Raw genomic sequence first — 13,356 nt, 5'->3', positions numbered from 1 at the left:
TTCCCTCCCCCTTGGGCAAAACATACAATTGGAATCTTCCCACCATAATTAGATTCTGTGAAACATGCCAAAAGAAAAAAAAAAGAAAGATTTAACTCATTAATGCAGTCTGAACAACTTGTTTTTCTTGAGTACAATGAAAGAATTTCCAAGCAATTCATGCAGACACCCCAATACTATTAGTTTACTGTTGATTTTGTCAAATCTATTAACAGTTTTCCCTGTTTTTAATGAAAACTCAGTTTTACCTAACATTCTGCATAGTTGGCTTCAGACACCCTTCTCCATCAGACACTCTTCCCCCACACACACATAATCACAATTTTTACTAGCTCCAAAGTCCCCCAAACCTGTGATTTTATTGTATTTACCTACAGCTTTCATAATTTTGAGTTTAGTCACAAAGTTCTTATCACAAGTTGAAGATTCATAACCTCTGACTTCACATTTTCAGTTGTAAAGGAAAGCTAAGAATCCCATAACTCTAGGAGCCAGTGTTTCAGAGACATAACTGAGTGTCATAATGATTCTGGGTGCTTCATCATGACTAACAGCAAGTATGCTTCAGCTGAGATACACAGTAGGAAAAAAAACCCCTCCAAAGCAAACATAAACTTTAACTAAAAATTTATTGACAAGGCTTTTGATTTTCTTTGCAATTTTGGCAAAGAAGGGGCTGAAAGAGAAGTTATTGAGGTTGCAGATGGATCAATCACCCTCACAAATGAATATTTTGGGAAAAGCCTCATTTTAGCTCCTGTGTAGTTGTGCTTCAGCTATCTGGAATTCAGTGCCAGGTGGGAAATATATAGAAAGGTCATTCCAACAGCCAAGCAGGAAGAGAGGGAAGGGCTGTATTGCTGGAAGTAATAATTAGTTGTGCCCCATAAAGGGCTATTGTCACACACAGAAAGAAAGATGAGATGAAGGCTATTGCTCTGAAGAAGCTTAGCTGCTCCTGAAAGCACTCAAGATGCAAGTTAACACATCCCTTCCAGCTCAGCAGCCAAGGGATGCTACCACTACTCTCTTGTTCCCAGAAAAATCACTGTGCACCATCCCCAAAGCATGCAAGGACTAAGGAGAAGCAGGTCTGCAGCCTGCCAGCCACACCTACCTGGGATAACCCGCTCTGAAATGTACTTTTCTAACTGAGTTCGTACTTTGGCCTCTATCGTTGGGTGCCCATGGGTGCCGTTATCAACCAGTAAGAGATGGGTGTGATTATTGTCCAGGCAATAGAGGGGGTCTCTCTTGAGATCATCCATTATGTAGTGGGCCAAGTAGTATTCCTAGAAGTACAAGCACAGCGTTTAACAGAGATCCAAGGTCAGAGCATGCACAAGCTTTCAAGGACAAGCCAGTGACAGCTGAACCCTTAGCCACCAACTATTTCTCATTAGTTAGGAGCCTGGATTTCCTGACTGAAGACACTGCTCATTGGCAGTCCCAACAGAATCACAGAATGTCAGGGATTGGAAGGGACCTCAAAAGATCATCCAGTCCAATCCCCCTGCCAGAGCAGGAACCTAAATGAGATCACACAGGAAGGTGTCCAGGCGGGTCTTGAATGTCTCCAGAGAAGGAGACTCCACACCCTCCCTGGGCAGCCTGTCCCAGGGCTCTGGCACCCTCACTGGAAAGAAGTTTCTTCTCAAGTTTAAGTGGAACCTCCTGTGTTCCAGCTTACACAGCACAAGACAGTGAGAGAAACCCCACACAAGAGCACAGCATAAACATCTACAGAGAAATTTGCTTTTTTACAAGAGCAGCCTGATTTGTGATGATCCTCTCAACTTCACCTCACCTCAGTTGAAGTTATTTGCAACAGTTTAGTCCTTTCAGAGATTCTGTTCAGCAATGCATGCTTCCTTCAGCCACCAGAAGCATTAAATCCTTGACAAACTTACTTTCAACATCTCACAGAATCAGAGAATTTTTTAGGTTGGAAGGAACCTTCTGAAGATCATCTAGTTCAACCCTCCAACCTCTTCAGAGCCCTCAGTAAACTAAACTGCTTTTATTTATCTAGCAGGATGGTTCTTTAGACACGTTCTATAACATCTAGTGGACAAAAGATAAGGGTATCTGACAGATAGGACAATAGTATCTATGAGCAAGATCCATAACAGCAGCAGCAAGTACAATGTGTCTCAGCTCACAGGAATCTCCACTAAGTGCTACTGTGTAGGGATTTCACAGCAGCTACAATAACCATGGAAGAGGTTATTCCCTAATGCTCTGCCAGACATAAAACTAGAGCAGTTGAACTTCCACACAGACATGCTAAGCCCACAGATGAAATTCTCTCCATTTCAGAACATGTTTCCTCCAGTTCTGGGAAGAGCACCTGATGTTTTGTCTCACTGCTATGCACTCTGAAGAACAGCTGGCCCCAGGTTGAATAGTTTAGGACACAGTAGGTCATGCAAAGTAGACAGATGTGTTTCTACACAAACACTGCACTGGAAAGCATTCTGCTGAGCTCTGCTTTACCAGAACATACAAGCAGAGCTTGACTGACCATCACATGGCTGATAGCATCAGCCTAGCAGATGTTAGAATCATAGAATGGTTTGGGTTGGGAAGGGACCTTAAAGCTCATCCAGTCCCAACCCCCCTGCCAGCAGCAGGGACACCTTCCACTAGACCAGGTTGCTCAAAGCCTCATCCAGCCTGGCCTTCAACACTTCCAGGGAGGGGGCATCCACAACTTCCTTGGGCAACCTAATGTTGCTGAGCACAGTGGTCAGTCAGGGACATCATTTGTATAATTTACAGCCAAGCTTTCTCTTTGTTTCCCCACAAACCATCCGTGTTTCTTACGTTATTCTCACCACTGCGAATCAGACTGTCTCGGTTGGAAATCATGCCCCAGGCTGCTATACCAATAGCCACCACGTTCTCCTCCGAGCTCCGACTGATGGTGTTGTCTCTGACCACTTCCCCAATGTACTTCATCAGCCCGTAATGCGTGCCTCCTGTGAAAATCCAGGCCCCTGGGGACAATAACATGGGAGAATGCAGTGGAATACCCACCCTCCTCATGCCTTGCCTTTAAGATCCCACAGCCCAATCCCCTTCTCAAGACCTTACCTCAGAAGAGGCATTTCTTCTTCAATTAAAGACACACACAAAAAAAGTGCTACACACCTTATGTTCTCATGGGCATCCTGATGAAGAGCTCTCAACCTTGTTACTTCTAAACTGTTAGGTCACATTTGCCCCAAGTGCACCAGCCAAGCAGAAAAACTGAATGCTCTGCTTCCCTGCTGAGCCTGTGAGCTGCTGCCTCTCCAACAGTATTATGCAGTGTCCTGGTTTCAGCTGGGATGGAGCTAATTTTCTTCTCAGGAGCTAGAATAGCACCGTGTTTTAGATTCAGTGTGGAATTTGGTATGAGGAGAATGTTGATAATGTACTGATGTTTTGAGTTGTTGCTAAGAAATCAAGGACTTTCCAGCTTCCCACATTTTGCTAGTCTGCAGGTGGAGAAGAAGCTGGGGGGAGCATAGCAAGATTAACAGTTCTGAATTGGCATTTGGAGATACTAATGGAATATTCCATTTCATATAACATCATGTTCAGCATACCAGTGAGGATTGGCTTGGAATGTTCTCTCTCCCAGGATTATGGTTTCAGGATTTTCTCTCCTCTGGGATCACTAACTAGGAACAAACCGGGCATTGGGCAGCAGGTGGTGAGCAACTGCACTGTGCATCATTCATTTGTATATTCTATTATTACTATTATCATTACTATTTTAATTTTATTTTATTTCACTTCTTAAATTGTTTTTATCTCAACCTACAAGTCTCCTTACCTTTACCCCTCTAATTTTTTCCCCTGCTGCCAGAGGTGGGGGAAGAGCGAGTGAGCGGCTGTGTGATGTTTCCCTGCTGGATGAGTTAAACCACAACATGCAGCAATAAAATACAGACACACATCCAGGTCTTTACCTTTGGACTGGGCGATGTAGATCAGCCTGCTGAATATCTTGCGCATTCGGGGCCTGAGTGCAAAGTTCTTTGCACCCCCAGTGACAGAGATGACCAGGTTAGGGGTTTTCAGATGCCAATGCTGGGTCATGAGATCATAGAGCGTTTCAGAGTCTGTGTCGCACGACAAACGGATGTACTTGGGTGAGAGAAGGTAAGAGAACAAATATAGAAAGAGATAAATAGTGAAAGCTGGGAACAGACCAGGAATTGCATTTTCTTCTCTAATTTACATTCTTATTCAAACAGCTGGTAGACAAAAGGTGAAGTGATGATGAAGTCTTTATTTCTTCGTCTAAAGCATCTTTATCCTTCCCCTACAACCAGGTACCTAATGCACCTTCCACGAGCTGGAAAAGCATCAACCTTGGGATTCAGAGGAACATTGGAAGGACAAACACAACACTGAGGAAGTTTAAGAATTTTAACTGTAACATTGCTATTTATAGCTTAGATTATGGATTAGTGGCAGCACTGTTGTCAGCAAACTAATAATAGTTACAGTTGTATTTTGATTACATTATTCAAGCCTTAATTAAATGAACTATAAATTCCAGGCTCCATGTGTATGGTGTCCTTATCATAACATACACCCATAACAGCATTTTCAGTGTAACACATACCTTCATCAAATAAGTCATAAAGCCTGACCATGGAACAAGGACACCATAAAGCACACGAGATAGATAAACTGGCTTCAAGATGGACCTACCATGTCTCAGTTTCTGTGAAAGGCTCTCTGTTTTTTTCTTGCTATGCTATTCAAGAACCCTGTTACAGTTCCATTACTGTTAGTAGTTTAGCACGATGGACTTTTGGATGACAGTCATGGCCATACAGTCCATACCAGGGGATGTAAAGGAGTATCTTAGACCTGAATCCTTTGGATTTTGTGTTGATTGCTCAGTACTTGCAAGAGAGCAAAACCAAGGGATTAGTTTGAAGCAGAAATGTCCTATCACAGAATGTCAGGGATTGGGAGGGACCTCAAAAGATCATCCAGTCCAACCCCCCTGCCAGAGCAGGAACCTAAATGACATCACACAGGAAGGTGTCCAGGTGGGTCTTGAATGTCTCCAGAGAAGGAGACTCCACACCCTCCCTGGGCAGCCTGTCCCAGGGCTCTGGCACCCTCACTGGAAAGAAGTTTCTTCTCAAGTTGAAGCAGAACCTCCTGTGTTCCAGCTCACACCCATTGCCCCTTGTCCTACCATTGGGCATCACTGAGAAGAGCCTGGCTCCATCCTCATGACATTCGCCCTTTACATATTTATAAACATTAATGAGGTCACCCCTCAGTCTCCTCTTCTCCAAGCTAAAGAGCCCCAGCTCCCTCAGCCTTTCCTCAGCAGGGAGATGCTCCACTCCCTTCATCATCTTGGTGGCTCTGTGCTGGACTCTCTCCAGCAGTTCCCTGTCCTTCCTGAACTGTGGGGCCCAGAACTGGACACAATATTCCAGATGTGGCCTCACCAGGGCAGAGTAGAGGGGGAGGAGAACCTCTCTCGACCTACTAACCACACCCCTTCTAATGCATCCCAGGAAAAGTGGGGTGTGTTATCTTGAAAGACATTTAACTTGAACTACAGAACATAATAATCTGTTCCAAGACAGGTTCCCAGGGGTACTTATTGCATCTGGCTCAGAACAGCACATCAGAGAGGAAGCCGAGCAGGCTTCAGCACCTACACAGGAGAGCTAAGGGACTCCTGTAGCTTCTGCTCTCAGAAGCATCAGCTCCATGAAACTTTGGGGGTGTTTTTCAGAAGAAGGTCCCCTGACAGAAACACTAATTGTTCCACAGATCTGGTAAGTCATCCCCACAGCAAATCTGATTAGCTTCTAACTATAATTAGAAGGCATTTCTCCCAAACCCCACTGATACACAAAGTACCTCGTATCCACATGACTACCTTTGTTCCACCAACAGTTAAGGTCTCCAGCTGAATAACTTCATGTTTTCATCTATACATTCAACGTACCAGCAATTATATGTCTGGCACTTGCCACCTCCTTCTTAGTCCTTTGCAGGCTCTACTCAAGCAGGTGAACTTCCCAGTTCAATCACTTTCCTTCTCCATGGTACATGGATGCCATCTACTGGTATAGCCGGCTGATGCACCCCAACCATCACCCACCCAAAGCTCCAACACAGGCAGGCCAACTCTATTTCAGTAGCTGAACTCAGAAAAGTATTCAGAGAAGTATTTTTTTCCTTCAAATTAAGGGATAGCAGAACATAAAATACAGCAACTGCAGTGTTCTTGGATGGTGTAGGATCTGAGCAACACCGCAGAAAAAAAAGGGTGTGCAAGCAGGACTTACGAAGTGTAAAGATGTTATTGGTCTGTTCACATCTAATATTTCTGGCTCAGAACTTTTTAGGATGCATCTGTCCTAAAAAGCACGATGGTATAAAACTTCCCATCTCTCACTGATAAGCCAGTTGTTCTTGGGTTACCTCAGGTTTGAAGTCCTCCCTGCTGCACGTGAGATCATTTAAACATCATCTTAAATGTTTAAGACCAGCAGGTGCCTTGCAGGATAGGAAATGAGAATGTGGAACAGAGACATGACTCCAGCCAGCGTGCTGATGGGATGGATCAGGACACTTACATGCAGTATTTGAACAAAGTATTTTCTGAAACAGACACAATGACCTTGAGAGTCCTGATGAAACAGCTATGGGCACATAAACTGATTTCCAAGGTGGGAAGGGGGACATAACCTAAGAAAATAACATCTAAGCTTTGAGAACTCAGAAATATTGCAGCAGAGTGAGCCATTTCTTCTTTCAGTAAAGGTACAGAGCAGCTTACAACACAGCAGTGTGAAGCTAAAATATGCATATCAAGAAATATGTGAAGTACTTGGATCTCTCTAAGCGTGATTCAAAACCTTCAATCTTATTTCCCACCCCATTTCCATTTTGTTTCTGCTACTGTGCACAAAATAAACCAAATTAATTTATATAGCGTGCTCTGATTATTCTCATTTATCTTTATTGTCTCAAGCAAGCTGCTCTGGCAGTAAATATCAGTCATTAGAAGAGGCAGATGAGCTCAGCCACATGTGACTCCTCACAAGTTACCAGTTTAAATCATCAGAAACAACAACACCAGCTATTTTCTTCTTTCCAACCCCTCCACTGTCCCCACACCAAGGAAAAACACCGGGGAAAAAAACAAAAACAAAATAAAACCTCTGAAGTCCCACTCCTATCTTACAGCCCCATTGAATTTACCATCACTATAGGATGTCCACCCTGGGATATACTCAAAATTCAATTGGTTATGGACCAGAGCAACCTGGTCTATGTGGATGAGGTCTGAAGAAGAGTTTTGGCTGTAAAACTCTGGAAGAGCCCTTCCAATCAAAATTACTCTGGAAGGGCTTGGGACACTCAAGCCCCATTCCAACATCCCACAACATTCTTCAGTATGTTTAGTCCAAGGCTTAAGACACCACTGTATGGGAAGAAGCACTGTACATCCATGGACTTTGATGATCACATAAAACATTAAAAAAGGGAATATAGGTTGTCAAGCTCCCTAGGCAGGGGTTGGATGACATGCCACACAATGTTAAAGCCACTACAAACCACAAGTGATGATTTCAGTGAGTAGCAAACAGGTATGTGCAGCTTCTGCACTGAAGAGTACAGATCCTCCCAAGAAAGGTCTTGCATCCCTACAGACAGAAAATCCCTCTGGTTATCACCTCCTGGATCCTGCTGCACCTTGAAAAGCAAAGCTCCTCTCACAAGAGCTGCAGTGGTGTGCACGCTCACATCATTTTCTTTCTAAAGCATAAGGCAGCCCACACTGGAAAGGTGCAATATTCCAAAACCAGCCTTGTTTTGGTGTTGAAGTCAGAAACAAAGAAACTTTATCAGGAGCTTGATCATTCATGCATTTTAAGCTTATCATGTTGGGTTCACCACTAGAGATGGGTAAAAGGGTATTAAGTTGCTCCTCAGCATCATGACATTTCTAGATAGATGGAGACCACCAAATGGTCACTGTAACTGCACAGTGATATAGCCAGGGTACAGAGTCCCAATGAGAATCATCACAGATCTGGTTTAAAATTATTTTCTCCTAGCCTAACACCTTCAGAACTCTAATACAGGCCAATTACAATAAAACTAGTTACATGAAAAAAAAAGAAAAATAGTAATTGAGCATCACTCTCATTCACCCATTCTTCTGCCATGCCTGGAAACAAATAACCTCTTTTCACTCCTGTCATCAGCTTATGAAACAAATGACACAGAAGAAATTACTCTTTGTTACCTATTTTCAGGGCTTGAGAAACCAGTTTGTCTCCTTTGTAGCCTAATTCCTTCCATTTCCATCAGAATAAAATCATCTTTAGCTTCACCTTCCTTGCTTTTCAGGGGCTTCCACTGGCTGTGGGTTCAGGACTCTGAATACAGAGCACTCAACAGAGGCCTGACATACACCCTTAACACAATCACTTACCTTTCCTCTTTTTCCCATGTTTTCAAACTGAATGTCCCCAAAGGCATCAGTAGGAAGTTCCTTCGTGTGCTTCTTGTAGTTCCATTTTTCATTGGTATTAATCTGAGTGCCCTCGATGTGTTGATTTTCAGGGTACCCACATTTACATAAGTTACCCCTGAAAGAAGAACAAATAAGACACGAAACCCCAACAGGTGTCATCTGAGCACAGCCAAGTAAGCTCTTGTGACACCACCTTCAAAATTTCTGCTCAATCAGGACATTTCCAAGAAGTATTATTCTGCAGCAAACCTGGAGCCAGTAGAATACAGGGTGCCTAGAGTAGCAGTGCAAAATCTGGGAGCAAGGTTGTACCAACACAACTCATCAAGGTCAAGCACCAGGTGGAGCTACGGAACCAGCTGAGCATGGAACTCTACTTGCTCTATGACAAATTAACAGCTAAGAGGAACCAACTCTCAGCAGAGACCAGCATGGAATCAATGCTTCTTAAAATTCCTACATTTAGATTCCTAAAATCTGCTTCTGTCTAGCACTGGGCAATGAAGTGGAGCACGTATCAGGAACCAGTCCGTGCAGAAAGATGAGCTGACACTTATGGATGGGCCTTACCTATGTGATCCCTTTCATTATCACAAACCAAGTTAGGTTACCAGCAGTTTAATTTGCAACCCTACAACTGTGCCCAGCAATCAAGAAAATGAACCAGAACTTGGCATCAGACACCACCAGACGTGACCTCATCTGCTGCTAACCTGGTGCATGCAAATGGTTTCTTTCCCTTTTTGTGCTCTCACTGAGATGATTACCAAGTATCATCATTTTCCATGCAAACCCAGGGCCTGACTGGTGTCTAAGCACGCCCAAGACATATTCACATCAAAAGGCAATAGCTGTCTGGTTTCTGAGCAGATTTTGTGGGCAGTTTGCTGTGTTCCTAGCACATTTTCCCCCACCACCACCACCCCTGTCCACTGCACAGTATGGTGTGCAGTCACCACCAATGCCCTCCTCAACGCTAAAATTGCATCAAGGGAAGGAAGAACCTTTGGTTGCACAAGACTAGTTGGGAAAGCCAGGAGAACTCTTTTCCTAGGAAAATTGTAGCACATCAAATCTTCTCCATGGTCTATATCCCTGCTTCCTCAGAGGGTATGGAGAAAGGGTCCTTGCTTGTGAAAAGACAGGGCTGACTGAGAATTGTAGTCTGTCAAATAAAACCAGTTTATTTTAAAAATAGAAAAAAAAAAACCCAGCAAGTTATAAAGTATGACTTGCAATCCTTTCCCAGTGGGCTTGTAGGAAGAGAAGCTGATAAGAACCAGCTCTCCATCCTTTATTGGTCCTTTGCCAGGCATCCCATTTTAGAGTGCAGGAGAGAACCCTACGTTAAGATTTTCTGAAAAGAGACTAATTTCCCTCTCTCTCTCTCTCCAAGGTGTTTTTCCTCCCAGCTTCAGAGGAGAATGGAGTTACTGAGAGCCCTCAGACCTCTGCAGCTGCATTAGTTTCACCACTTTTCTCCTGGATTACAAAGAAAAACCCACCAAAAAAACCAGTGACAACAAACCAAAAGCAATGTTATGGTCCTCAAAACTTGAGTTGCATCGGTACTTGCGCCTGAATATGAAGCAAGTGTAATATCCTGTCTGCACAGAACATCAGCCTGAGCAACACCTGGCTACTGCCTGTCCCTGCTGTAAACGTTTGTGCAGGAAATTTGTGATTTCGATTTAAAAGGCACATTTTAATCATGCAAACCTCAGATACATACATACATTGTTTTACACCAATACCAGTGCTAGCACTGCATCCCTAAAAACACCTAATATATTGCCATAATTATGCTTTAAAAAGGAAATTTGATATTAAAGCCCTTTAACAGAACTGCTGGAAGACACGCTGACAGAGTCAGCATGAAGGTCAGGCTGCTAGTGTTGCATCAAGTTAGTTGTGGAGTAACTCAATCTGATATATTTCCAGTTTTACATGAACTCCTGACAGTCTAGAGCAGTGGTGTCCAAAGTGTGTGTGGGGGGTGCATTAAATAAACTTAAAAATATAAAAATAGTGTTTATTTAATCTTTATCTCATTCTTATTTAAGTGCTATTTTCATGTATGTTTTATGATGTTTTTATACGTTTTATTTTTTGTGTATGTTTTATTTATGTATAATACATAATATTATATAGTTATGAATACATAATTTATACAGTAGTAGATGTATATAGTTTATAATTAAACATATATTGGGAGGTATCCTCAATTTTTTTTTTTACTGAGACATGAGCAATCAAAATAGTTTGGAGAGCTGGGAGAAGAGCTGGGAGAAGCACTCCAGGGTGCCTGTCCCACCAGCAGTCTTCCAACTTTTTTGTCCATGACTGCGGAATACTCCAGGAATAGGCAAACAAGCCAAGCAAGCAGTGACAAGGAAATGAGTTGTACAAGCGAGACAGGGACAAGGTTGCAGTCCTAGATTCAGACTTTCAAGAAAAAAAAACCACAAAGTTTTCTTCCCACCCAACCCCTGCCACATGGCAGAAATACCCTCAGCTCCCAGCCCTCCATACAAGAGAAAATTCTGCTTACTTTGATTTGGTGTCTTTAGTAAAAAAGACACATTCTCTCTTCTTAAAGTTTTCTTGAATGAAGTTGACCAAATCCTTGAGGGAAAAAAAAAACCAACAACAACTTCACATAATTCATAAAACAGGAGAAACATCAAAAACAGAATAGTCAGTTTAAACATAAAGTAAACTGGTATCAATGCACAAATTTCCTTTCTCCAAGTGGATGCTGGGAGGCAAGTAAAAAACACTGACAGGAGTTGACAAGACACAAAAGGCTACCAAAAGTCACAAATAAGCATTCCAAAAAACATGTGATAGCTATTGTGATAGCAATATTTTTATCTCTATCAAGCACAATATATACTAAAGATGTAAAATGTATGTAGTTGCCCCTCTAAAAAAAATCTCGAACAGCAAAACAGATTTGATATCCTAAGAGTTGCTGCACAGCCTATTTTAATTTCAGTTTTTAATCCACAAGACACACGGAGAAAACATCTTTCTTGAATTCAGTGGCACAATACAGTTAGGTGTAGACTGCAGAGCATTTCTATTTGCATGTTTTGCCATAACTTGCAGCACTGGCAATATTATTCAAACAGTGGTTAACTCTGGTTTAAATACTACTTAAAAAGTTGGCTTATGGCAAACACTTTCTTCTCACAGGCAGGAACAAAAAAGAAAAATAGACATTAAGGTCCTCTTGGGTAGGGGCTATTTTAATTCAGTACAAAAAGACCCCAGCAGGAGATCTGAACAACTCAAGTCAAGCTTTATGTGAGCTCAGTGGAATGCAAAGTCTCTCCAGCTTGTTTAACCATTAACTCTCATATTAATCTTGAAATTCCTCAAGTGCAGGGGGAAGTTTTCAACCTTGGGAAATGTAAATTCACTCCTAATCTGCCTTTGTAAGCTAAGAAAGGCAAAAAAGTTTCTCATCTGCTGATAAAGGTTTTAAGTTTTAGTTTGTTTTTAGGCACAGCTTGGATTTACAAGCCAAGATTTAGCTAGGGATGGAAAAGGAAGACATACAGCTATAGCTTAGTTTATCATTTTGACAGAACATTTGCAGTTCAACAGCAGTTAGGGGAAGTTGTTCCAAGTGGAAAAGCATTCTTTGAAAAAGACTATGTTATCCAAAACAAAAGAAAATGGAAGAGAACATAATTAGCCAGCAAAAGCCACAATGATACAAGACTAAAAAAATAAAAGGGAGGGGGAATCACTTGCTAAAGACCTAAGAGCAAGTCATTAGGCCTCTTGCAAGCCCATCAGAAGCAAGTAATCTGCCAGACAATCGCTGTGATCAGCAAATGATTGAGGCTTTTGAAGGGATTTTTAACGTAATTACATGTTTTCTGCCTTTGCCATCAAATTGCATGAAGAGGTTGGGGTTGTTCTTTATAAAGACAGAGGATTTGTCTCTAACTGAAATGTGAAAAAGGATTTTAAAACACAAGTGACTGAGAATGTATCATGAAGAGTAACAGGGGTCAAAGGGAACCTTAGATGTTCACCATGTCAACAAAGCAGAGCTAACCACTCGAAGGGTCACTGGCTCAGAAAACTTCTCCATAAAGGGAAAATATCCTTGTCCTGACATGAACTAATTCATAATCCCTGGAGCCCAGGCCCAAGACAACACCCAAGTTTATCAAGGATGTACCAGATACTCACAGCATCGCTGCAGGACACATCTATGCTGCGAGACATGCTGGAATAGAGGAGCCTGGAATTCTCAAAATTGCCATTTCTTCGGTGTCGCATGGTACCCATAGAAGCCTGCAAGAGCACGGTGGAGGGGGAGAAGAAGCAGCAGTGGTCATTTCTTTCACTAGATAAAAACCAGCAAGGAACTGGGTGCCCTAGGAAGAGGTTATTTGAATCCAGGATAAAGAATTGGGAAGTGTATCGATTCCTAAAATGTGAAACTAGCACTCAGAAAAAAAATAAAAAATTCTAATTTCATACCATAAAGAGACTTTCCTCTTTTTTCCCCACTCCAAAAAGAACGCCAAGTCAACATGCTTTGAGAAAGGAACATTGGGGAGAGACTTTTTACAAGGGCAAGTAGTGATAGGATAAGGAGCAATGGCTTCAAACTGGAAAGGGTAGGTTTACATTAGACATTAAGAAGAAATTCTTCACTGTGAGGGTGGTGAGACAGTGTCCCAGGTTGCCCAGAGAAGCTGTGGCTGCTCCTCCCTGGAAGTGTTGAAGGCCAGGTTGGATGAGGCTTTGAGCAACCTGGTCTAGTGGAAATGCCCCTGCCATGGCAGGGGGGTTGGGACTAGATGATC

The 13,356-nt window shown here is 42.4% G+C and overlaps 1 protein-coding gene across 1 annotated transcript in view; it reads right to left on the bottom strand.

The window, feature by feature from the left end:
• The window catches only part of TRPM8 (transient receptor potential cation channel subfamily M member 8), a gene marked incomplete at its 3' end in the record, with an annotated part of 40,509 nt that extends 27,656 nt beyond the window's left edge, over positions 1–12,853 (bottom strand). Inside the window, exons 1-7 of the mRNA XM_029086451.1 lie at positions 12,734–12,853; positions 11,076–11,149; positions 8,483–8,639; positions 3,960–4,137; positions 2,827–2,999; positions 1,118–1,292; positions 1–55 (exon numbers count right to left, since the gene is read on the bottom strand). Of these exons, the coding sequence (XP_028942284.1) occupies positions 1–55; positions 1,118–1,292; positions 2,827–2,999; positions 3,960–4,137; positions 8,483–8,639; positions 11,076–11,149; positions 12,734–12,832 (911 nt within the window). The remainder of the gene's footprint in view (positions 56–1,117; positions 1,293–2,826; positions 3,000–3,959; positions 4,138–8,482; positions 8,640–11,075; positions 11,150–12,733) is intronic.
• Positions 12,854–13,356: the final 503 nt, after the last annotated feature.

The sequence above is a fragment of the Antrostomus carolinensis genome, unplaced genomic scaffold (assembly GCF_000700745.2).
Source record: "Antrostomus carolinensis isolate BGI_N321 unplaced genomic scaffold, ASM70074v2 scaffold1158, whole genome shotgun sequence".
NCBI classification, from domain to species: Eukaryota; Metazoa; Chordata; class Aves; order Caprimulgiformes; family Caprimulgidae; genus Antrostomus; species Antrostomus carolinensis.
Note: the sequence above shows the minus strand (reverse complement) of the source record. Positions and strands in the feature narration are given on the sequence as shown.